The 25,069-nt window shown below is 43.3% G+C and overlaps 2 protein-coding genes across 3 annotated transcripts in view; both read left to right on the forward strand.

Moving 5' to 3' along the window:
- The window catches only part of LOC111868019 (ubiquitin carboxyl-terminal hydrolase 14), a 34,511-nt gene extending 28,927 nt beyond the window's left edge, over positions 1 to 5,584 (forward strand). For both annotated transcript variants that reach the window (XM_023858357.2, XM_023858358.2), the window contains exons 5-12: positions 305 to 419; positions 1,394 to 1,664; positions 2,244 to 2,400; positions 2,639 to 2,704; positions 3,782 to 3,964; positions 4,136 to 4,250; positions 4,820 to 5,002; positions 5,251 to 5,584. In XM_023858357.2, the coding sequence (XP_023714125.1) occupies positions 305 to 419; positions 1,394 to 1,664; positions 2,244 to 2,400; positions 2,639 to 2,704; positions 3,782 to 3,964; positions 4,136 to 4,250; positions 4,820 to 5,002; positions 5,251 to 5,396 (1,236 nt within the window). In that variant the 3' untranslated portion in view covers positions 5,397 to 5,584. The remainder of the gene's footprint in view (positions 1 to 304; positions 420 to 1,393; positions 1,665 to 2,243; positions 2,401 to 2,638; positions 2,705 to 3,781; positions 3,965 to 4,135; positions 4,251 to 4,819; positions 5,003 to 5,250) is intronic.
- Positions 5,585 to 8,246: 2,662 nt separating this feature from the next.
- The window catches only part of LOC111868025 (tyrosine-protein kinase Src42A), a 51,607-nt gene continuing 34,784 nt past the window's right edge, over positions 8,247 to 25,069 (forward strand). The window contains exon 1 of the mRNA XM_023858367.2: positions 8,247 to 9,126. Within this exon, the coding sequence (XP_023714135.1) occupies positions 8,732 to 9,126 (395 nt within the window). The 5' untranslated portion in view covers positions 8,247 to 8,731. The remainder of the gene's footprint in view (positions 9,127 to 25,069) is intronic.

Here is a 25,069-nt window from a genome sequence, read left to right on the forward strand (position 1 = left end):
CTTTACTGACTGAGCCTTCCCAGCTCATAAGAAGGAAAGCAAACTTAAATTTTAAATATACAAAAGTTACGTCACTTTTCTCAACATATGATTGCCTGGAGAGCGTGGTGTTTTGTACTGTGGATGTAATTCTCAAACACTGCAAGATATGTTGCAGTATGAGGACTGAAAATGAAACAGAATCTGTCAGAAAGGTTAAGTCAGTTAAAGGAATATGTATTGTGGTGTGGGTTGCTACTAAGTCACCAGAAGTTGCCATTTACCAGTGTGACTACGTTACACATGAACTGTATCATCATTTCAGCTGGACATGCCAGCAGGGCTCACGAACCTTGGTAACACCTGCTATATGAATGCCACAGTGCAGTGTCTCAAGACTGTCCCCGAGCTCAGGGAAGCATTACGGGGTTTCCAAGGAGGTTAGTTTTCTTATGTTTAATTTACCGATTTAAGATTTCACAGTGGTTTGTTGTTAATGTTGGTTCTGCTCTTGGGCCTTGCACCATATGGATCTGAACACTGTTGCTGGTGTTTCAGAGGCACATGCTGACTTCATCTTCAGGGTTGCCAATGACTTTTGTTGCACTTCATGGCCCTAAAGAGAGATGTTTTATGTCTTTCTGCTGTTCCTGTTTCCATGGACTGGGCACAGCTGAAATCCATCCACCTATGGGTCTCTCAGAAACTCACATATACACTTCTGTACCTTGCGCACCTCAGCCTTCACGATGGAGGCAACGTGTATCTCTGAAATGTTGGTGACACTGCCTTTGTCCACACTGTGCAAAGATGCAAGCGCAGAATGATCGTCAACAGATAACATAATGTCGCTGCAGTTTGAAGAGTTCCAAAATTCCAGTTGTCAGCATTACAATTCAGTGAATGTCTTCATCTTGATTCTGTTCAAATTAATTTTATCTTAGAGGAGTATGAAAATGTATTTTCAGTTCCATGTCATCAGTTGAATAGTTAGATGAGACTTGAGGCCTTCACACACAAGAGTATTTACATTACTGTCTTCTGTTATGCACACTTGTGTAGTTTGATATATAGATACCTGTATTGCTGCCTCCGTCTTCAGGGTAGAACAGTGAGCCGAACAAGGAAAACTAATATATAATGTGGGGAAGGTTGGGCTAGGATCAGGGCTGCGAGCAAACCAATGGGAATGCTGGCCCTTAACCCTTTGATTGCCAAGCCCTGCTGTAGCACACCTACCTGCTAGAAGTGCCAAAGCTGCTTATGTAGTTTCCTCAGAGAGCCTTCACATGATAGCAGATATAAAATTAGTTGGTAGGTTGTTTAGTTGGTTAATTAACTGTTTAATTAGTTGCCTGGAATAGTAACTGATTATGTTTAATAGTGTTTCCTAATCTAATAAGTTTTTCTCCAGGAGTGACTATGGCAGGGGGCATGATTCCAGCACAGTCCATCACAGCTGCGCTACGAGATTTGTACGACTCCATGGATAAGGGTGCCACTATCCCCCCAATTATACTACTGCAGGTCCTCCACATGGCTTTCCCTCGGTTTGCAGAGAAGAGTGAACATGGTGGATTCACCCAGCAAGATGCTAATGAATGCTGGACAGAACTAGTCAGAATGTTGCAACAAAAGCTCCAACCGAAACAAACAGATGGATCAGATTCTCAAGCAAAATTTAAGTGAGTGTTCTTATAAATGTACCATAATCAGTCCGACAGTAAGTGGACCATATTTAAGCATGCTTCTTCAGGTTTGCAGTTTTGATCGAAATGTTGGTGAGTATCTATTAAACTGCATAGTATCACGTCCCAGGAAATGACAGGTAATCTTCAGTCATCGCTGTGAGGACCTCAAATCTTCGTCTGTCACCCCAGAATCAGATTTTTTCTGTGTTAAGGTGGACAGAGACCTGAAAATGAGTGAAAACATTGAGTATAACAACAGCAGTAAACTGTATATGATAAATAGTGTGTATATGTTGGATTTGAGGTTTACAAACCAGTGACTGTGACACATGCTCTTTTCTGGGTTGTGACACCATGTAGGCCAGTAGAAGTTTACCATTGTTTGGAGCACTTACTGCCTTCATCTCTAAGACAAAATATTAAGCCAAACAAGCAGCCGACTTGTTAAACTCGAATGGCCCACAGAGCACCATTCTGTAATGGTAAGCTTCTGCCAGGCTGCTCGGTGTAACATCCCAAATGATAGTTCTGTTTAGTTTGTGTATGCCGTTAAATTTTACTGTCTGGTTGCAGGTCATTGGTGGATCAATATTTTGGGGGAACATTTGATTGTGAGTTGAAGTGCATTGAAGCTGAAGATGAACCCCCTAGCTTCAGTAAAGAGAATTTCTTGCAGCTCAGCTGTTTCATCTCACAGGATGTGAGATATATGCTCTCTGGGCTTAGATCTGTGAGTAGGCATAATTTGATTCTTTTGATTTCATTAACACTTCAAGGTCCATTGATCAAGCACAATTTACAGTGCTGAGTAGTGGAGGTGCAATGTGACAATGAAGTTACTCTCTTAGATTCTAAAGGGTTCTAGAATACTGGACGATGGAATATGTCCAGAAATGCAGTAATGCTGTAAGTTATTCTGAGTTTTCCTGTATATGAACAAATGTAAAAGGAATTTATTTTATTCTCAGAAAATGCAAGAACAGTTGACCAAGCAGTCACCAACACTTGAAAGGGACGCTGTATACACAAAAACGGTAAGTAATGCCATAGTGGTACTATGGTACTTTTATGTTGGCACATGGGCATTAATTACTCCTAGAAGCATCATCTCAAGATTTATTTGCAAGTAAAGGTTACTTCAATATTTGAGTAATCTCTTCAAGGTAATGTATGTTACCCCACAATTACAATAAAGCGACATACACTCAAATAGAGCAACTGTGTGAGAACATGTATAGTAATGGGGCCCTAAGGCCATGCCATAGCTCAAGCGGTTAGTCGCTGGCTTCCCACTGCGGCGGCCCGGGTTCGATCCCGGGTCTGGTGACGTGATATTTATGGACAAAGTGGCGCTGGGGCAGGTTTTCTCCAAGTACTTCGGTTTCCCCTGCCAATCTTCATTCCACCAATTGCTCCACAATCACCTTCACCTATCATCTGGGGCTGGTACAATAAGCCAGAAGTGGCCGCAGTACAAGGGACTTAGTCCCACCGCACTAGCAATAAAAAAAAGGGTGCATAAAAATAACAACGATAACGACACCATACCAATATTCATAGGGGTAGACAAAACAACACAGAAAACACGGATGCCACAAGAAGAAGGTAGTGCAAGGAAATGTAAAGAGTGATGTTCCCAAGCAAATATATTTTAACTTGAATGACAAAAATGCAGTAACATTTGAATATTTTAACTTAAGAACTGATGGAGTGTAGCAGTTTCAACAGTTGCCTGAGGCTGGTCAAGTAGGAGTTTAATTGTAATTTTAATAATATTTTAAATTATTGTATTAGGAACAGAAGTAGGTGTATGTGAAGGTGTACAGTCTTACTCTCTTGTAGTTGGGAGTACAGTGCAGATGGGAAGCTTCCATTACTAAATGACCCACATAAATATGGAAGTGTTGAACATGAAAACTAAGAAAGGAGAATGTTCCTTGGCCTTGTACATTGTTATGTTCACATTGTTTCACAACAATATGTTATTATCTGTGATAATTTTGTGATGGAAAGTGTGAACACTTCAAATTGGAACCCATCTTTCTAACCTTAAGTTACACCTTTTAGCATCAGCTGGATTATAATCTTGTACTGTTCGTGTTGTGTTTCAGTCGAAGATCAGCAGGCTGCCAGCGTATCTAACTGTCCAGTTTGTGAGATTCTACTACAAAGAGAAGGAATCAATCAATGCTAAAATTTTAAAAGATGTGAAATTTCCATTAGAATTTGATGCATTTGAACTTTGTTCTTCTAAGTTACAGCAGAAATTGACACCAATGCGGGCACGTTTCAAGGTACGTTATCAGCAGATGGCAGCAGCATGTTCCTTTCAAATGTTGGTAACCTTGTACCAGATTACATGCTTATTACTTATTATTATTATTATTATTATTATTATTATCCTTATTACTTAGTAGCCCCTGTATTCAGTAAGCACTGTACTGCGAAATCAAATTGTTTTACAGGAATACGAAGACAGACGTGTTGAAGAAGCCCAGAAACAGGAGAAGGAAGTCAGGAACAACAGAGATGATACCAGTAGAGCGAAAGTGAGGCATGAGCCATTCTCGTTTGAAGACGGTATGGTTTATACCAATACAGTATGGTAAGAGTTCAGGTGGTGTACTTCACTGTCTGACTCTGTTAATCTTTATTATACTTGGACGGGTAGGGCTGACACAAGCATAAGTACCGCCCCTCCAGCTGCAACAAAATATGAGCAGCCAAGTGTCATCTTGTTCTGCACCAGTTATACATTTAAATTTGTAACAAGTGGTAACAGAATTTTTGTACATGGTATGGCAGCTAAGTGAGAACTTGTCTTGACATGAAGAAAGCAGTCTTCTGGGATGTGGCACCGTGTAGATGTGGTGTTAACCAGCGTTTTGGAGGAACGTATCACCTCCATCTTCAGGGTAGAAGGAACAATAAGAAATCCGCAAGGGAAGAGACCGTGAGAACCGGTGTCTGCTTGTACCAGTTCTCACGGTCTTTTGCTTGCGGATTTCTTATTGTTCATTCTACCCTCAAGATGGAGGCGAAACGTCGGTTAACGCCACATCTACACGGTGCCACATCCCAGAAGACTGCTTTCTTCATAGTCACCGCTGTGAAAACCTCAAATCTTACATTGTCTTGACATGTTGCAGACTTGGGCTCAAACAACTCTGGGTACTACACGCTACAGGCAGTGCTGACCCATCGTGGGCGTTCTAGTTCCAGCGGACACTATGTTGCATGGGTTCGTCAGAAAGGGGACATCTGGCTCAAGTGTGATGATGATCAGGTTTCTCCAGTTACATGCGAGGAAGTCCTAAAATTATCAGGAGGCGGTAAGTGTCTTGTTTCAGCTTATGTGTATTTTTTTGTCAGGAGGCTCTTTAAATAAAACTTGATGATATGGAATAATAAAAAGAACCTTAGAAAACTGAGATTTCTTTATTCTAAATGTGATATCAGGTAATTTCTTAGACAGGTTGCTGGAAAATGTTAGTTACTCTTTACCAGACTGCATGCTGTCACGTAACAAAAAAAGCCAGTAATCTGCAAAGATATTTTACTTCCCTCTTGGTCGCAACAGGTGATTGGCATTGTGCTTACGTACTTCTGTATGGACCACGAATCCTTGAGGTGGCAGAGAATGAAAATACCAAGCCTACAGCCATAGAGGAAACAGCAGCACCATCGCCCATGGATACTTCATCATCCACCTCCCCCCAACAGTGACATGTCATCAACAAGCTAATGGACGCCTGCAAAAATAAACATTTTGGGACTCTGAAAGTTGGTTTCCTCTTCTGCTGTTTTGCATTTCTCATGTTTTGTTATAAGTATGAAGCTGTTCCCCCTCCCCTCTGCTCCTGCCCCTTTACCGGTACCAAAAATAAGGAAATATAAAAATAAGTTTCAATGAATCAGTTGTATCAGTTGCTCTGTTGAAGTTACTGTTCGTCTTTCATTCTTTTGTACAGGAAGTGAAATGCTTGAGACTACCAACAAGATTACATCTCACTGAATGGTGCAAGGGTCTCTTCATTGTCTCAGTTATGAAGATATTGACGCTAATTAATGCCTTTATTGGTAGCTAAAATGCAATTTTTGTACCCTTACATATGACTTGCATATTACTGTATCTAGAAAACCATAATTCATGGTCCTGTATGGTGCTGCCATGTTTTGATAATTATAGGAACTATGTAAAAGTAGTCAGTAATTGGCTTGAGAAAACAAAAGATGTGCAGCACTGAGCACAGAAGTTTTCCAGGTCATAGTAAGTAGGAACAGAGAGGCAAAAAAATTCTGGAATTTTCACCAAAGGTGTTCAATATTGAACCCAAATTGTACTAATGTTGTTAATTTGTAGTTGGTATATCATGTTATACTTTCTTTAGTACACGTATATGCACCATCAATGCAACCTTGTGTAAAATAGTTAATATATACAATAACTTAGCTGTTTATTTCAGCCTAGTTGGTGATTACCATGCTGTATACATTCATTTTAGTGAAACTGCTGTTGAGTATACAGTAATCAGGATTCCAAGGCATTGTAACTTACATATTCCGTTGAAGAGTATGGTTCTGTGGGTTGTAGTATCATGTAGTGCTGAGAGGCTGAAGTATTAGAGGAACATGTCACTTCCATTTTTGGGGTTTAAGATTATCCCAAGCAAGAAACCAGCAGAAGCAGGTAAAAAACCAGGCTTAATCTTTGATCCTGAGGATGGAGGCAATATATGTCTGCGAAATGTTGGACTGCCTCCAAGTTACAAGGTGTTACTGCAAAGAAGATCATACTCTTCATAGTAATCACCATGAGAACCCCCAGATCCCATATATATTTCACTTGTGGGGTTTTGCCTTTGTTGTTCCTCATTACTCCCATGACAACCCACTGCTTCGGAACAGTTTGTTGGTCCTGGAAAGGACCATAGTTGCTGAGATGCTTTACCGGTGAGGTAGCGCGGCGCACACCGGTAGGGAGAGAGGTTAGTTGCGGTGATTTGACTGGCCACAGCGTGGCCGTTGCTGGAGGTTGCTTGATCGCCGTGCGGCAGGTGAGTTGAAGTCGCATGGTCGCGCAGCGCGGTCGGAGGAGTGATGAGGCAGTGGCTACGCCAGATGCCCAGTGAGTCGGACAGGGACACGACCACCGGCGAGTCCAGGCGAGGTGCCCCAGTGCATCGGGTGTGAGAGCCGGAGGGCTGAGGCAGTCGTGCCTGGTGCAGCCTGGTGATGCCTCCGAAGACCGAGCGCTGGCGACGAAGCCTGCTGGCTGATGTTGCTTGAGTGTGGCTTGATCGTAGACTGAAGTCAGATTGATGCTGCCGGTTCGCGGCTGCTCCTTTTTATACACTGCTCAGTGGGCGGAGCGAAACTTGAAATTGAGGAGGAAGAATTTGCAGGGCGCTGATTGGCTAGCACACTTGATGATGTAGATGCAGGGCTAACAGCGAGCACAGTATAAATGTGAACGTTTGGAGAAATTTGATTGGTTAGCGCATGTGAGTGTGAAAAGTGATGTGAAGAGTGTGCGTTGCAGAAAATGCGTGATAATGTGGGATGTTCCCACACACTTTTCATATTTGCTGTTTTATTTATAGGACAGATAGGCAGGTTGTAATATCCAACAAAGGCAGAAGGAATGTGTATATGGAATATGCCATGGCAAAGATGCTTGAGACTATGCCAAACACATCTAAAACACAAGATGTGCGTACAAAGACAGATATAAAAGACAAATCCTAAATAGTCCTAAATAGACACAAGATATGAAACCTTCCTAAATAGGCTTGCTGTGACGGTCAGAAAGTCCAACTTCAGTGAAATAATAGAATTAATCAGCACGTATCACAGTTTGTATGGAATGTTAACAGCAGCTTATGTAATTTGAGGAATGTAATACATTGACAAATAAGCCTCTGAATGAATTCCTAACTAGAAACTGGACAGTAGAATAGTGATATATGGTATGGTGTATTGTAAATTTTGTAATAATTTTCAATAGTTCTGTAATCATATAAAAATTTAGTAATTTGCTGCATAAGCCTTTAAACCTAGGTACAATACAAAAACTTGCTAACATATTGCCCATAATTTACAATATAATAGCAGTTTTACCGGAATTAGTGTACCCTGATTTTGAGCAAGAAGGCCAAAACATGTAGCTAAGCTATTGCATGAAACAATAATAATAGCAGTGATTTTAGGTACATTAGATGATTCATGGTTGATAGTAATTTTTCCTTTGGGTTTTTAGACTCTGGATTTGTGAAGTGTTTTGGTTTTGGAGGTATGTAATTCATCATTGTCGGAAGTTTTGTAGACCCAAGATCACAACCAACACTATTATTTACAAGGTCGTGATTACGGTGGATTATAATAGGAGATACAAGTATGGATAACCCAGGATATCAAAAGATATTGTAGAGGTCTATCACTACTTCAAATTACAAAGGTAATAGATGGGATAATCTTGGCCCTCTATGCAGTGTTTAAGTACATTGACAGATGGCAGTAGCAACTACTAACATGGTTTTGTCATGGATTCATGAAGCTGTAGATATATATTGTACGTCTTAATTGGTACACACCACACAATGCTTTTGTGTTATAAATTCGCGTATGTGCTGATAATATACTATGATACATGGTGATATATATTAACTGCATTAATTTTGCTTAGAAATGTCTATTAGTAGCAAGCTGTAGAGTTACGAATTGTAGATGTTATACAAGCAACTACTCATCCAGAGAGTATGAAAGAAATTTCCATTCATGGCGAAAGTTGCAATGCATAGTGGGCCTTGATAAGAGTGAACGGATGGTGAATGATGTTCGGTTTGTGCTGGTGTACTTTTTGTATTACACCAGAGGTTTCGTGATTGTGATCACCGTTTAATGGTGTTTTGGCATTACAAAATACATTGTTAGTGATGGTGTGTGTGTCGTGTATTGTGAGTACAGGGCGGTGAGGGTAATAATTAATGATTTGTGATACTGCATTTTGAAGACCCTGAGGTCGGCACTCAGCGTAGTTCAACAGTTATCGGAGTGTCAAAATGGGAAATTGTTTCAGCCGTCAAAGAGCCACACCGAAAAAAGAACTGCCCTCTCTTATAAAAGATCCTAATGTTCCAAGTCCCGTAAATCCTCCTATGACTGGAGGAGCTGATCCTATAGGTGTTGGTGGCAGTAGAGAACAAGGAAGGAATGGCCCTATGCCACCCATTCCAGAACCAGATAGTTCTGGTAGTACAAATGCAAAAATATTTGTGGCATTATATGATTATGATGCAAGGACAGATGAAGATTTAAGTTTTAGAAAGGGAGAACATTTGGAAATCTTGAATGACACTCAGGGTGATTGGTGGCTAGCAAGAAGTAAGGCTACAAAACAAGAAGGATATATCCCATCAAACTATGTTGCAAAGTTGAAATCCATTGAAGCAGAACCGTAAGTAGAGGCTTTCATTTTGTGAGCTAAACATTAATTCTGTTGTATGACGATTCTGTCTATATTGACACACATACCCGAAAAACAGCTGTGAAATAATCTCCGCTCCATAAATGGCTGTAATACAGTTTTTGTTAGGTGCCCAAACATAAATTTTATGTAATGTGGTACTGAATTCTGGTTTTATTTATGGCTCTTAGGTTGAATGTAAACTGTTTTGACATGTCTTAACTTTGCATATTGTTCACTGAAATCAGGTGCAGCTGATATACAAAACCATTCCAAATTTTGTAATATGGTTACTGTGTTAACAGTTTTCACAGTATAGTTTGTAAGAGGCAAAATTTTTTTAGTACACAAATTGGTTTTGGAATATTCAACAAGTTTGTGTTTAGCGTTTATATATATATATATATGTGTGTGTGTGTGTGTGTGTGTGTGTGCGCGCGCGCGCGTGCGTGCACATGCGCATGTGTATATACCTACATACATATGCTTTGTGTCTGGGATTAGTTGTAAAATTTGTTTTTTTGTTGCTGTAATTCTGGTTATAGAATTAGGTTTAAATATATTAAGAGAGTGAAATGTTTCAGTATGTTAAGATTAGAGACATTGAAACATACATGCTCACCCATGTTATATAATTTGTGCAGTTTTATATATTCAATAAAAGCCAGGGGTTGGTGGGATTAGATGAAGGATAGCAACCCAGTGATATCTTAGTAAGTGTGGATAAGATAAGTAACCTGTGAATTTGTATGGAAAGATAAATACGTCTGTAAGATTTGAGGCTTTCACGGCGGTGACTATGAAGAAAGCAGTCTTCTGGGATTTGGCACCGTGTATATGTGGTGTTAACCGACGTTTCGGAGGAACGTATCGCCCCCATCTTCAGGGTAGAAGNCATTGCATTTGGATTTAATGCAGTAGGCAAAGAACAGGGATATATTTCAGACTCTTGTGAACAAGGTGATGAACATTTGGGTTCTATAAAATATAGGGACTTCTTGCACAAGTTCTGAAGAAGGACTGCACCATGGAGTTAGTTTGATATGGCAGGTAGTATGATGTTGCTTAGCTGTTACATAATCTCACCAGTTTGCCCCATTTCTCACTTGGAAGACAAACTTTGTCAGCTGGTTTGCTGTCTCACCTGAAAGCTTTAATCATTGCTCTGTTTACGAACTATGTATATTGTCCAGTATTCTGAACAGAAGGCAACATATTCAGTACTGGAGCTCTTTCAGTGTTCAGTTGAAAAGGTTGGGGGCGGCACCTGTTCAGTTAAGTCTGTTAGAAAGAGCTAATCTTAGTCACAGGACACCACCAGATCAAAACCTTTCCCCACTTTTAATCTGGAAAGAAATAAATCCCATTTCCAAAACAGTATCTTCTGTTCAGACTACTATGCAATGAACAAAGTCGCAAAACCTATCACCCTGAAACACAATGCACCATTACCAGAACCCGTTATAGAGTTGGAAGTTTCTATGAAGAAATCAGCTTTAAATTGCTGTATATGTAAGTGCCTTATAGTGTGTTAGTTCACAACACTTTTCAGTATTGCAGACTATAGTGTTGAATGACTGGGGGATAGTTGAATTCGAAAGAGGATTTAGTGGACGTCCTTATGGTCCCATTGTGGTACTGTCCTGGGATTTGCCTGGAAGGACTGAAAAAACCATAAATACCTCAGAATAGCTGATGCCCCAGCCGAGATTTTAACTGAGCACCTTCTGAGCACAAGTCCAAAGCATTACTGCGTCACCAACCTGTTTGTTTTATACTCGTATATGTAAGATGAAACCACTGAGGTAATTAGTAAGATGGAACTTAGGGAAATGAGCTGTGGGGATGGGAGGTGGATGGAACTGGCTCAGGATCGTGTCAATGACAGGCTTTGGTACTAGCGGTGTTGAACCTTTGGGTTCTGCTACCAGAGAGTTATTTAGTGAGGTGGACCATAAGGCCGCGCCATAGCTCAAGCGATTAGTCACTGGCTTCCCACTGCGGCAGCCCGGGTTCGATGCCGGGTCTGGTCAAGTGGGATTTGTGGTGGACAACGTGGAGCTGGGGCAGGTTTTCTCCGAGTACTTCGGTTTCCCCTGCCAATCTTCATTCCACCAATTGCTCCACAATCATCCTCACCTATCATGTGGGGTTGGTACAATAGGTCAGAAGTGGCCGCAGTACATGGGACTTAGTCTCACCCCACTAGCAATAAAAAAAAGTAGACCATAGGGTTTTGAGGATGGGAGGTGGATGGAACTGGCTCAGTAATATGTTCAGTGGCAGGCTCTGGTATTAGCGATGTTGAACCTTTGGGTTCTGCTATGAGAAATTCTGATGAGACTTTCTGAGTTTGTGTAGTTATAAATGACTCATTTCTTTCTCTTGAAGTGAGTCAGAAAGGGGGTAAGGAACAGTACAGCGAATGGTGCCCTAGAAATGGAGGAAATGATAGATGAAGTTAGGAGGGTGAAGAGGAGGAATGACAATTTTCTGCTCTTTATATGTAGGATAGGAGGACGCTAAACACATGCTGCAGAAGTGTCCAGAGACAAAAATGTGGAGGACCTAATTTGTAGGTAAGAAGTTGGTTAACACGAAGGGCGAAATGGTATATAAAGACTGCACAAACAGAACATAGATAAAGAATATCCAACTGTTTAAATAGAGTTAAGCGCAAATGGGAAAATAAAATGAGGAGAATTAGATGGATGGATAGATAGGTAGTAAAGAAAAATGTAAAAAAGGAATTGTAGACAGTGACCAGATGTTAAAACCGTGTACAGCCTCGCACAACTAGATGAAAGAACCGAATGACATTAAATCTGTTGTTTTTGCTGCTGTTATAATAAATAGTTTATGAAGCTGCATTAGTTCATTGGAGGTAGCAATGTTTAGTTCAGTCAATGAAGAGGCCCCTGTGTATAGAAATATATAAACAATTTTCCAAATTTAGCTGTTCTCAGTGTTCTCTCGTTGTGCCTGTTTGACATAGTGCTCTTGTGGCTGCTTCGTGCTCATGGTGCCAAGGCTGTGTTTATCGTTGGAGGGAATTTTTGTTACTGATGGTGCATGTGTTCAGAGTGTTTGTTGTATGGCAATGGGACTCAGAGAGAAGGGATTCGTTTTGTAATGTTAAGGTGATCAAATGCTATGGTGCAGGGTACCCTAGAACAGTTGATAATCAAGGAAGTCTGCTGTTTTCGAACCAAAAGTCCCATCACAGAAGCTTGTCATTAGACATTAAATTGAGCCATGGAATAAATCAAATGTTTACACTCTAATTCTGTGCAGCCATTTTAATATTATGTTCCTGTTCTTGCGTAGCCCTCCACAGAGGTATCCTCCTTGAGGTTATGCCATAAGATTGCCTTATCATATCCCTGTTGCTGTGCTTACTGTAATAGGACGGATCAGTCGGCAGGTGGGTTGGATGATCAGGGACTTGGGTTTCAGTTTCCAGCAGGGACAAGAGATTTTTGTTTGCTTCAAGCATTCAAGAGTCGTTAGGGGTATACAAGCAGACACACACCAAGGCGATCTCGTAGGTCTGTTCTTTTCTTTTTTCCAAAATAAGGAAAGTAGGCTAAAAAGTAGGTTGTTATGAAATGTTTTACACCCGTTTGGGCTTATCGGGCTTTTGTGAACACGGTAATGAGCGTTCGGGTTGTCTAATTTGCGGTGATTTTCCTGACTAACCAAGCGGCTATTGGCTCTTTGAGAAGGACCCGCCAGAAGGAGTTACTCATGCAACTTGGCCTCTCGCTGCGCGAGAAGAGATTGGAGGAAAGTGCATGTTTGAACCTACTAGAGATAAGGGAAAGTGTATAATCAGCAGCTTAATTTTTTATTTATATATTTTGTGTGATTAGGTAAAGGGGGGTGGAATGTAATGGTTAGCTAACAACACGCATGGAAGGAAATGAGGAAAATACGTGTAGCATTTTGTTCAAAATGGTGGGGAAAGAGGCAGCTTATGAGACTTTCCGAATGGGAGGATAATATTAAAGTAGTTCTCAAGAGAAATAGTTTGTGAATCTGGCTCTAGCTGGTATCCACTGTCAGCTAATAGCCGGGATAGCTCAGTCAGTGCAGTGACTAGGGTACACGTTGCCGTTCGATTTCTGTATGAGTACAGAATACCTTTGGGGTCCACCCAGCCTCCTGTCCTGTGGGTGCCAGGGGCCCTTCCCCTCGCAGTTAAAGCAGCAAGGAGCATGAACTTGTCCACTCACCTCCCTTAAGTGCCGAGGTTAAGAATCTGTGCAGCTATATCTCTTTTCCCCGCTACGTCTTTTGACCTCTATTCGGTAGGCTGCCGTTTCGAATCTCCGCCGTGACACTATCCCGTTTGAGGGTTCCAGTCGTTATCCTCAGTCACTCCAGACAGACACCAAGATAGCATTATCCTTTCCAGATCATCAGTTGTCATAAAATGTCGACGCTGTGCAGTTCAGCTACTAAGAGCGTCGTACCCACAAACCCACCCCCCGGGATCCACCACCACGATACCAGATTTAATCGAAATGCATCGAGTAGCGGACGGCACAAGCGGACTGTCCGATATGGCACCGAAAGGGACGGGTAATGTGAGAGAATGTCATGTGACCGCAGCCCCCTCGAGTAGGCGTGGTGCTTGTGTGGCTTATGTCCAGGTGTCCCTGACCCCCTTGCGTGTAATTGTTCCTCCTACTTGTGGATTTTGTCCACATCGAACATGACCTTAGCGATATTGTGCAAGGCAGCATCGGCCTGGCCCGAGGTAAGTCGGTAATTATCACTGATTGTTCACGATTTGAATTCGCTTGAGCAGACCTTGATACAGCGTGTTGTCTGGCGAATGGATCCGCGAAATTGCATTAACTTTCCGGGTATTGCAACAGTTTGTACGCTACCGTTGAAAGGGCAGGAAGGATGTTGGGGGAACACGTCGCCTCCAGTTTTTATTATTATTATTATTATTGTTGTTATTATTATTATTATTATTATTNCTGCAATTGGGTGTTCACCCGGCGACAGTAGATCTTACACTGATACAGACAAGGAAGGACTATACATAAAGGGAACAATACAAAACAGATTACATACAATAAACAAGGTACACACAGTGCAAATCCAAACACATAAAGTTATAAAAGGGCACGTGCGTGTTAGGGTCGAAGAATAAGCCAAGCAAGAAGCCAGCGTGAAAGCAGGTGGCAAGCAGAACCCTTTTCTCCTGAAACGTCGGCTGACTTTCAGCGGACTGCAGCACTCTTCATAACCACTGGCATGTGAACCTCAAATCCAGCATTCAGATTCTTTCTGAGGAAGAACGGCCAGAGAGTTTAAGCTGTTTAAGGCTACTTTCACGATGTTCACGATCGCTTTAGAGTAGTGTTTCTCAACCGCAGGCCCGGGGCCCCTCAGAAATTACCGGACCGCGGTCTCACAAAGGTTGGGACCTACTGCTGTAGAGTATTCAGGGTAGAAGAATAATTAATGAAGACACTTGATTTTGTATTAATATTGGTTATATTTCCTCCTCCTCTCAGTTCTGTTCTTTTCCAAACATCTGGAAAGTGGGGGGGGGGGATCAGATGTCTGGCATACCCTTCCTCACTGGTAGCTGCCGGTGCTAGTAGCTCAGTAAATATAGTGACTAGGTTCGATCTACAGAAGGTACAGAAGTTTTTCTCCGCACACCAGCCCTTGTTTCTACCCAGCATCATGTCGCATCGGTACCAGAGGCTTTTTCCCCGGATATGAAGGGCCAGGTCGTGAAACTGACCATTGAACATCGATAAAGTGCCGATGTCAAGAATGCGTGGAGCCTTACCTCACTACTCTGTAGGTGTTCATGATCTGCCTACAGCTTCCGTATCCTTTAGAGCAGAATGCGGTATGTTGTCGAAACGGGAAACTGATATTGTCAGAGTGACTAAATAATGAGGAATACGTTGGGCGGAGCATGTAGCACGCGTGGGGAGCATGAGAATTGCGTACGCAGTTTTGGTCGGGATAACCGGTGGAGGAAAAGGCCGCTTGAGAGATGTGTAGATGCGGGGGATGGTAGTAGAATTTATTTTTTTGTGGGCTGCTTTATGACACGGGGCACGCGGTAGCGTAGTTGGTTGAGGCACTGTGCTACAAGCCGGAAGGTCGCGGGTTCGAGTCCCGACGAGGTGGATTTTTTTTTTAATTACCTAACCCTTCCAGCCGCACTATGGCCCTGGGGTCGATTCAGCCTCTAACAGAAATGACTACCTGGAATATTCCTGAGGGGTAAACGGCGGCCGGCGCGTAAGGCTAACAACTCGCCGCCGACTGTGTAGAGTGGTGAGCCTCGACGTCTCACAACCCTGTGGGTCTCCACGGCCTGTTACAGGGATAACTTCACCTTTTTATTTTAGGACGCTGTCAGTAGCTAGGCTGTATAACGTCGAATGGTTGGGCTGACTGATAAACAGTGAATTGGATTGGATTTAAAAGGAAGTCGTCGTGGCGTAATCGAGATACTGTCGCAGCTTATGCCTGGAGGGGCTGAAGAAAGTCACGAAAACACTGAAGGATAGCCGTTGTCCCGGCCGAGATTGGAACCGAGCACCTTCCGATTACGAATCAGCAGCGTTACGGCTTAACTGTTACGTGCGGTGAGATGTGTTTTAACTAAGGATCGCGTCGGGGTATGAACTCGAGACGCGATTCCGTGGAGGGCTGCTGTGAGCACGTAATGAAGCTTTGTGCTCCGTAAAAAGCGGAGAATTTCTCGAGTATCTCGCTAACTGTTAGCTTCTCAAGAAGTGCTGTACGCCGTGGAGGCGCTTACTATGCCCCAGTGTGTCTGTGCTTCTTGCGGCAGACCCAGGGGCACACGGGGAGTTGGTACAGCAATACAGGACACGAGTGAAGTGTCCATTCAGGAGTATACTGGGATAGTACCTAAGATTAGGCCACAACCGGTTCATTCCAATTCATCGTTCGCCTGTCATCCCACTGTCCGAAGCTGTATAGTCTAGCTACTGAGAGCATCGTAAAACAAACCCCGAAATAAACACGTGCAAACGTCGGCTCAGTGTGAACTATGCTTGTCACGGACTAAGTGTAATGTGGAGTTGCCAATGGCAGGATTGTTTTCGCAAGGTTTCATGGATTTAAGGAACACATAATAACGACCTGTATTACTGTAGTCACTTAAACTGAAAAGCTGACAACGTGGAACCCGAGACCTGCCGCATTTCCATACAGCGCAGGACTTTTGTTTAGTGAAACCGAACAGTGTAATTGACTCCCCGCGACTGGAATGTTCTGCTGCGGTGGCATGCAGCGAAAGTAACAGAAGACGTAAGTTGTCTTTAGATTTAGAAACAAAAGAATGTATAATTAGCCTACAATTATGTTTACTCATGCCATAAAATTGAGTGGCTAGTTAGGGTATGAGGCTGTCGAAGCAAAATGCTTCTCGGAATTACCGTTTTCTTTTTATCGTCCGCTATGCCGATCACAGTGGCCGCGCGGTCTGAGGCATGATATGTCTTCGCCTGCATGAACACAGGGATCGTGGGTTCGAATCCACTCAGTGTATGGATGTTTGCATATGTTCTGTGTTTGTGTTACGTAGCGGCCTTGCGACGGGCTGATACCACGTCCAAGGAGTCCTACCGGCATTGGGAACGTCTGAACGTCCGTTTTGCCTCTTTTGTGCTGTTATAACAGCGTACAAAATGGCGCCCAGCGGTGGATGACGTAAATAAAGGCAGTGGCAGAACGGACGCCCGGAATTGTTATTCTGTGCGAATGTTTATGTTGTCTCCTTTGATAGCGTCGCGGTTCGTCCCCTCGCTTAATATGCGTTACCGATTTACTTGTTGGTTCTGCCGGCGGAATGCCATTGCAGGCTTCGTTTGTCTGTTTCTCGGGTCCATTTATGGTAATGTTACTTAGGACCGTTATACCGATTGTGGATATCCCTTCCGGAACGCACACCAACCGAAGTGCATCGACTGGATGGAAGAAGGGCTCATGCCACATTTCGGATGTGTCCAGGAGTGGAACGGATTGGGTGAGCGAGCTGGACTAAGGTTACCAGTGATTATGAACTGATCTAGAAGTTACGTAGACAGATCCGCGCCCCTGACGTCTGTCAAGGCGTTCTTCTCTGGCTTAGAAATAAAATTAAGCCTATCGTAATGGCCCCGCAGTCTAAGGCACAAATATCTTCGCCCCTTCAAACACTGGGGTCGTAGGTTCGAATTCCACTCGGGACATGGTTGTCTGTCCGCGTTTATTCTGTGTTTGCGTTTTTCTGTAGGTAGCGGCCGTGCGACGGGCCGTTCCCCCGTCCAAGAAGTCCTACAAACTGCGTGTAAGATTCATAATTTCAGAATTAATTCTGGATGGGAACAGGCCAGAGGGCCTAATCCATAAAGGTACAAGAAAACGTAAAGGTAAAATAAATGGTTATAATTCGCACAATTGTTGAGTGTATGGAAACGGTATGTTGAGTGGAGTGGTGCCATCTGAATTGGGTGAAGTGCCAGGAATATGGGGAGAATTACGTAATGAATACCGTATATGTTTTTACTCTTCTCCAGGTTTTGAGAGAATCATAAAATGAAGAAGGCTGCAGTGAGAAGGTCGTGTAGCACGTGTGTGGTTACTGTAAATGCCCATAAAAGAGAGACTGTCACAAAAACTATATTTTTCTTGAAGAAAGCAGTCTTCTGGGATTTGGCACCGTGTATATGTGGTGTTAACCGACGTTTCGGAGGAACGTATCGCCTCCATCTTCAGAGTAGAAGAAAAATATAAGAAATCCGCAAGCGAAGACTGGTCTGCTTTTACCGGTGCTCACGGTCTCTTCGCTTGCGGATTTCTTATATTTTTCTTCTACCCTGAAGATGGAGGCGATACGTTCCTTCGAAACGTCGGTTAACACCACATATACACGGTGCCAAATCCCAGAAGACTGCTTTCTTCATAGTCACCGCCGTGAAAGCCTCAAATCTTATATATTTTTCTTCATTTGGGACCATCAACACAACTTGATTTTGTATTTCATATTTACTTATTACTTTGTAGCTGGCTGACTTACACAAAAGTGGATCTTCATATCAAATAAAACTATATAAATTGTAGTGCAATTCACGAGTGTTTCTGAATGTTGTTACCACCTGCAAGAATCTTGTCACTTCGTGTTCAAGGTGTGTTACTGAACTCACGCAAATTTTGTACACCTTGTGGATAAGAAACGCAAAGGTTCGGACGCCGGACTATTGACAGATGATATACCCAGAATAGAAGCAGTATTTTCTGATGACTGAAGCGGAAACAGTCCGCGAAACATCATGACATTTAGCCAAAACAAAACGAATAAAAATGTCTGAAATATGTATCAGCGTAAAGATCTTGTATTGCTAGTGGCCTTCTTAAGAGCAAAGTGTCGTGTATCTTAATCCCGTCTCTGAATATGGCGACCTTCCCGTGCTCCTGTGTGTCAGGGAAACACCCTGTATATCCGCGGACAAGGAAAATATGTTGCTACTGACCTTCCATACCTGATCAAAATAGTTCTCTGATGTGGTTTGTGGGATGTCGCGTGTTCATGACCATAATTAGATTCGGGGTCATGCACTGTTTTTTTTTATTGTTATTATTATGTATATGAACTTAGTGTTCTGTTTTCCTTTTCTGTCTGGGGAAGTGCTCATGTTGCCTTCGCTGAGGAAGTGAGGGGGGGAATGGGATAGGTGACCCCGAGAAAGTACTAATTATCTCATGAAAATCGCCGGTATCATGTACAGGTCACACATTTTAAAAGCAGACCTGGTTACAGAAACACGCATTTCAGTTTCTAGTACAATATTTCAAGGGAAATTCTGTACTCGCCTTGCTTCCAGGTTAATTTCGTAACAGAAAACCTCATACATGCTGTTATTAGGCGCGTGTGATGTGGCTCTGGTTGTAGAATTTGTACCGGAAGAAACACTGTATATTATTTTAGTTCGTGTAATTGGTACCAGGTTGGTGAACTGAGACTAAATGTCTGTAAGGCGTGTGTATGAATTTTTCATACTGGACTATAAGGTGTTGCATGATTTGACTGTGCTGTTTGTTTTTCATACTTGCTAGTTCCCAACCACGTTACATGTCTGGGTGCAGTGAACAGATCACGGTGTTTATTTCAGTACCGGCATTTGTCTGATAATATGATCTCTAGAATACTTATAGTGCTGTGGAAGTATATATTTAAGAACTCAGCTGTCAGGGACAGTTGGCGGAATGTCAGGGAAAGTGTATCGAAGTGATTAGATGATTGACAATGAACTGAACTGAAATACACCGTTGCCTGTTTATGAACGTTGTGAACATTGGTGTGTGGTTTTATTCACATCAGTAAACTGACTGTGTTGATTTTTTAAAATGCTTCACGTGCGTCGCCAGTAAATGTAGGGGCCAGCCCAAACTTCCACAGCAGAAAGCAAGGGACACTAAGAAAGAGGACATGTAGTTGATTTGTACAGCTGGAAATCAACCAGTGAGCTGACGTAGCTGGTTTGGTGACTTTGGTCTCAGCAGTCCGCAGCAAGTACCGGAGCACATTGTTTTCTGCCTGTCCGGTAAAGCCGCTTGAGTTGCATGTGGCGACCCTGTGGTACTGATCCGTATTCTCAGAACTTAGAAGGCGCCAGGGCTTGAAAGTAGGGCAGGACTGGATCTTGTTGATGGGTCCACAGTTACGCGACCCCACGTGCCACGATGGTTGTGTCCGGGGCTCTGGTTTGGTGTCAGCGAGACGGACAACTTCTGCCTCTGCGGCTGGATTCCATCAGGCTGTCGGGTGCCCTCACTGAAGCCCACTGGGATGCTGTGACGCAGTTTCTTGATTTGGTGGCATCACAGAGGCTGGTAATTCAAGATGAGGGCATGTCTATTCAGTCGCCTGCTGCTGATGACATCCCGAAATTTAGTGATAATTTCACGAATTTAATACAAGAACAGAAATGTGCTGATAAGTATTCGCTTTCTGACTGTGATGGAGCCACAGCGAGAGATAGTTTGGCGCGGTTGTCCAAAGTGCAAGAGTATAGTGATGAAGATGCAGTGCTGTGGCCCGGAGAACTGCAAAACATTCACTTGGAAAATACGGAAAGAGATGTGCAGCAGAGCAGTCTGGATAACGAGACAGAAATAGTAAATACCACAGTGCTGAAAAATGTTGCTGTGAAAGCTCACGAGATTGTGTTAGATTCAGAGTGCAACGGAAAACAGGACCCGGTACAGAAATTCGGAATATTCAACCACGACGAAGGTTGGCGACCTGAAACGTGTGAAGATACACATAAAGTGGCACGAGTGTCAAAATGTGGTCCGCAACAACGTAGACGGAAAATGGGCCACGTAACCGAAACCCTAAATCTACAGCATATGTTACAGCAGTTGAAACAACAAGTGAGTCGAACAGAAGAAGTCGTGGCTGTTTTACATTGTCAGGAGTGTGAACAAACTCGACACATGTCTTCAGAGAAGGGCGGTATCGCTTCAAATTTACAGTGTCAGCAAGTGCAGAGAGGAACTGTGGCCGATATGAATTGTAATCTGTGTGGAGTATGTCAGGTGCTGGGAATCAATCAGAATTGTGGGGTCCAATCTTTATGTTGTGTCACTGACTGTCAGAATCAACCGAATCGTCTTCCTTGGACGATTAGCGACAACTCATCAGAATCTTTTATCGATGATATGTGTAGTTCTCAGGAGGAGCTATCGAAGTTTTGTTCTCAGTGGCAAACCATCGAGAGAGAACCCAGTGGATGCACATCAGAAAGAGCTTGCCAGTCTTTCCGTCAAGTGTCTGGGATATCTTGCGTGAGTGGATCCCAACAAAGCTTTCCCGTTGAGTTAGTAGGACATTACTGTTCTTGCCTAAGTCAGAGTAACGAAACAAATATTGGTAATTTGCCTTCAGCTCAGGAAAATGCAGGGAATATACATATCAGAAACCAGCATCAGCAGATGTTTACTGATTGTGAGCGAAGCGGATTTGAACTGCTGTCCCAAGAGGTGGTACAAGTTCCTGATAGCGATGAGGGCGTGAAGCATATCTTGACCCAGCCACAAACGCCTTGTCAAGATGTTATGTCAGTTTGTTATCGTTGTCTGTTGGAACAAGAGCTTTCGAAAGTCGGAAATCAGAACTCTTTTCAAATACCAAAGGAGGTCGCCACGTTTTGCCAGAAATGTCAGTCACAGTGTAACTTACTGTGTGATATTCACTCATATTATCACAATGCATATCTTCTTAACAACAGTTTGCAGTCTCAGATTGTATCTTCTGATCGCCATTTTAATGATGAACAGAAGAATCAGAGTTTTCACCAGAACATCCATTCTCCACGTGACAGTGAGCAGCAGATGTTACTGGGATATGACTGGGATCAACGCATGCGTCTTACTTCAGCACCGGTTTCTGCTCAGAGGTTGCCAGTGTGTCAGGCAAAAGCATCGATATGCCATTCACGAATTCCGAGATTATGGGCCCCAGTGAATGGCCTGTCTGAAAGTAAGGACCAAGTGAATGCACCTGTTTGGCAGCAGTGTGAGTTAGAAGAACGAAATTTCCGAACGGGCGCGCCAAACAGAAACGAAATGTGTGTTAAGCGTGAAGTTGCTATGGGATGTCAGGAATGCGAACTACAACAGCAAACAGAATCATCGGAAGTAGGTGAAGGAATTGATTGCCAACAGCGCGAGCTGGAAAAACGAGTTTTCCAGATGGGCACGCCAGAAGGAACGAAAATGCTCAAGTGGCAGGAATATACTGTGGGTTGTCCAGAATGCGAATTACAAAAGAAGATAATTCAAGGAACTGGCTTTCGACAATGCGAATTTGGCAAACGAGTTTTCCAGAATTTCTCACTAGAAAGAAAGCATGTTTGTTTTCGGCGCCGAGAGAGTGCACTCGAGAAGCAGATAGTGACACCGGAAGTGGAGCAGGTGAGAGGATGTCGGCAGGGCGTTGCGGTGCCCAAAACTGAAGAAACGATCGGTGCTGAGTCCTGGAGTGAGGAAGCGACGTCAGAATGCAACCAGGAACGGACGATTTCGTGGGAATCATTCCGCCATCAGTACAGGAACGGGCTGGAAGAGGGAGTTCGTCACAAGAAGAAGCGAGCCGTGGCCCTGTGGCAGAGGCTGTTGCGGAAACACGCCACTTCCAACTTCAGACGAAAGCCTATATCAGAAGTACATCCGCCACTGTCATCAGCGTCGGAGCCGTGAGTACCGCATCCACCCCATATCAGTCGTGTGATCCAGCTGTTCTTAAACAGCCTGCAGTATTTGTTCCGGTTAGATAACGACAGAAAAATACAAGTATGTACCTATTAAGTTATCCGGGGGAAAACCCTTCCCAGATGATTACAGCACCCGGGAAAGTTCCGTAGTCTGCTTGTCTTCACCAGCCGTTCCTTGACAACTGCTTCTAACAATAGAGATTCTTCAGCTTCACGCACTCAGGTCCTCTCTTCACAGCATTCCGTGCAGAACTGGCTGAACATCATCCCTTACTTATATCGGCACTGATCATATAGAAAACAGCTTATCCATTGTTGTAGTTCAATTTAATTTTTCAGAATATGGTGCCTAATAACGGTAACGTGTTTACCGAGCTGTTGCCCAGAAACGGTCGCTGTTTACAGTGACTGCTTAGGAACGGGTCCATAAGCCACAGTATGTTTATATAACGACGATTTTTAATTGTAGGCGAGGGTCATGTAGCGGTGTGTAACCCGCTGAACACTATTGAGGACCTTGTGTCTCCTTCCGTGGTCCGTACCTCCCCCCCCTTCCTATTAAAGCTGTCATTAAACTTACCGCCGACCCATGAATGGGAGAAAGAAATGCCCACAGTTCAAATTCCTCGCTTTCGAGGCAGGCCACCCGGATAGCTCAGTTTATGTAAAGACTAGGTTGCGGCCCGAGGTTCGATTCTCGGCAGGGCAAAGAGATTGCGCTTTTCCACAGCGTTAAAACCTTCTCTGGAACCCACCCAGCCTCTTGCCCAGAGGGTACACTCACTTCCATCTAGTGCCAGTATCAGTAATTGTGGAGCTGTGCCTCCACTCTCCCATACGTCTTCTGTTAGAAATTATCGCGTTGACATCTCCATGCGAGAGTGAAGATGAATATATTATTATGTAAATAATATTGTATCTTAGTTATCCATTTTCCTAATATTATTGTAATGTCCTCCCATCTACGTCACACGCGATAGCGTATTTGGCTGAGGCCATTATGCTACAAGTCAGAAGGTCGCGGGTTCGATTGTCGATGAGGTCATTGGATTTTTCAGTTAACCTAATCCTTCCACCCGCACTGTGGCCCTGGGGTCGACTCAACCTCTAACAGAAATGAGTACCAGGAATCTTCCTGGGGGGACGGCGCGTAAGGCTGACAACCTCACCGCCATCTGTGAGCCGACTGTGTAGAGAAAATGTGGGAGCCTCGACGTCTCACAAGCCTGTGAGCTTCCACGGCCTGTTAGAGGGATAGATTTTTTTTTAACCGATCTACGTCTGTCCCCTCGAAGTGGACTTTTCTCTTTATATTTTCATTCTGTCTCTGCTTTCACAATTTCTCCGATACGTGATCCCAGCCTCAGTCTCATACTCGAAATGCAATTGGGCGGTTTCCTTGTTGGGGGATACAGAGATTTCGCCGCTAAATATATAGCTCGAATATTACACGAGGCGTAGGCGCATGCGCGAAACAAAGAACGCCGTGGATCAGATGTGGGGTCCTCTTAGCATTGAATATGAAGATTTACCATATGATGGGATATTGTCTAGTAAAATGGTACCAAGGTTTCGGAAGAATCTGCTGCCTCCATCTTCAGTGTAGAACTGCGCGGCGTCACATACGAGAGTGCAGATGGAAGCAGTGCGTGGATGGAACGCTAGAGAGACAATGGAGGTGACCCGGTGGTAGCGGTGATGCAGAAAGATCTAGGAAAAGGTGTCAGGTGTTAGGTCAAGGTAAATAATGGTCTGCTGTCTCAACAACAAGCTGTGAAGGCGTAAGGTGGGCATGGAGATGAAGGTCTGACATTTCATAAGAGTCTGCTATTGCTGCAACAACTTGACATAATTTTACTGTTTTATTATATCACTATTTTAATCGAGTGACTGTTTATAGCATTGCTACGTAAATATGTTATTGTACAGCCATGCTCATTAGAATAATCGCAGCGTGCACACACGCGCATAGGAGCTACGGGCTGGGCGGCCCGGGTTCCATTCCTGGCAGGGGTAAGAAATTTATCTTCTGTACAGTGTTCAGACTGGTTCTGGGGTTCACCCAGTCTGCTATCCAAAAGGTGCCGGGGGTTCTTTCCTCGGGAATAAAGTGGCTGGCGCGTGAAGCTAACCACTCACCTTCATCTAGTACCGGGGTTAAGAATGGTGGAGCTATACTTGCAGTCCCTCGCATGTCTTCGTGGCGAAGTGCTTAAGTAATTAAGCACTGTGACAGTGACACGCGCGCATCATATTTTATGTACAGTTTACCTTTTACTTTTCGGCTTAATTATTTGCAGAGAAGTGTTGCATCGTGCAGCGTGCCACTTCTCCTAGAATTCGTATTCCATATGCGGAAGTATTTTAACATCTGAAAACAGTGTAAAGTTATAGGGAAAAACAACTTGAATCATGTTCCAGTAAGGTAGAGAAATAGCGACATTTCAGAGTTTCCGATGAGGTACCGCCTCAGCTCGAAACATGCAGTGTGGTTTAATAAATATTAGTTAGTACTGAACTTGTGTTGATGGTCATTTAAAGCTAAATTCAGTGTTTGCTGATCCTCTTGTCTGGTGTCACAGAATCACTTCTGAACGGTTCTCTAGAACCTACGATTTGATCCTTACTTACTTACTTACTTACTTACTTACTTACTTACTTAG

The sequence above is a fragment of the Cryptotermes secundus genome, unplaced genomic scaffold, assembly GCF_002891405.2.
Source record: "Cryptotermes secundus unplaced genomic scaffold, Csec_1.0 scaffold619, whole genome shotgun sequence".
Lineage (NCBI taxonomy): Eukaryota > Metazoa > Arthropoda > Insecta > Blattodea > Kalotermitidae > Cryptotermes > Cryptotermes secundus.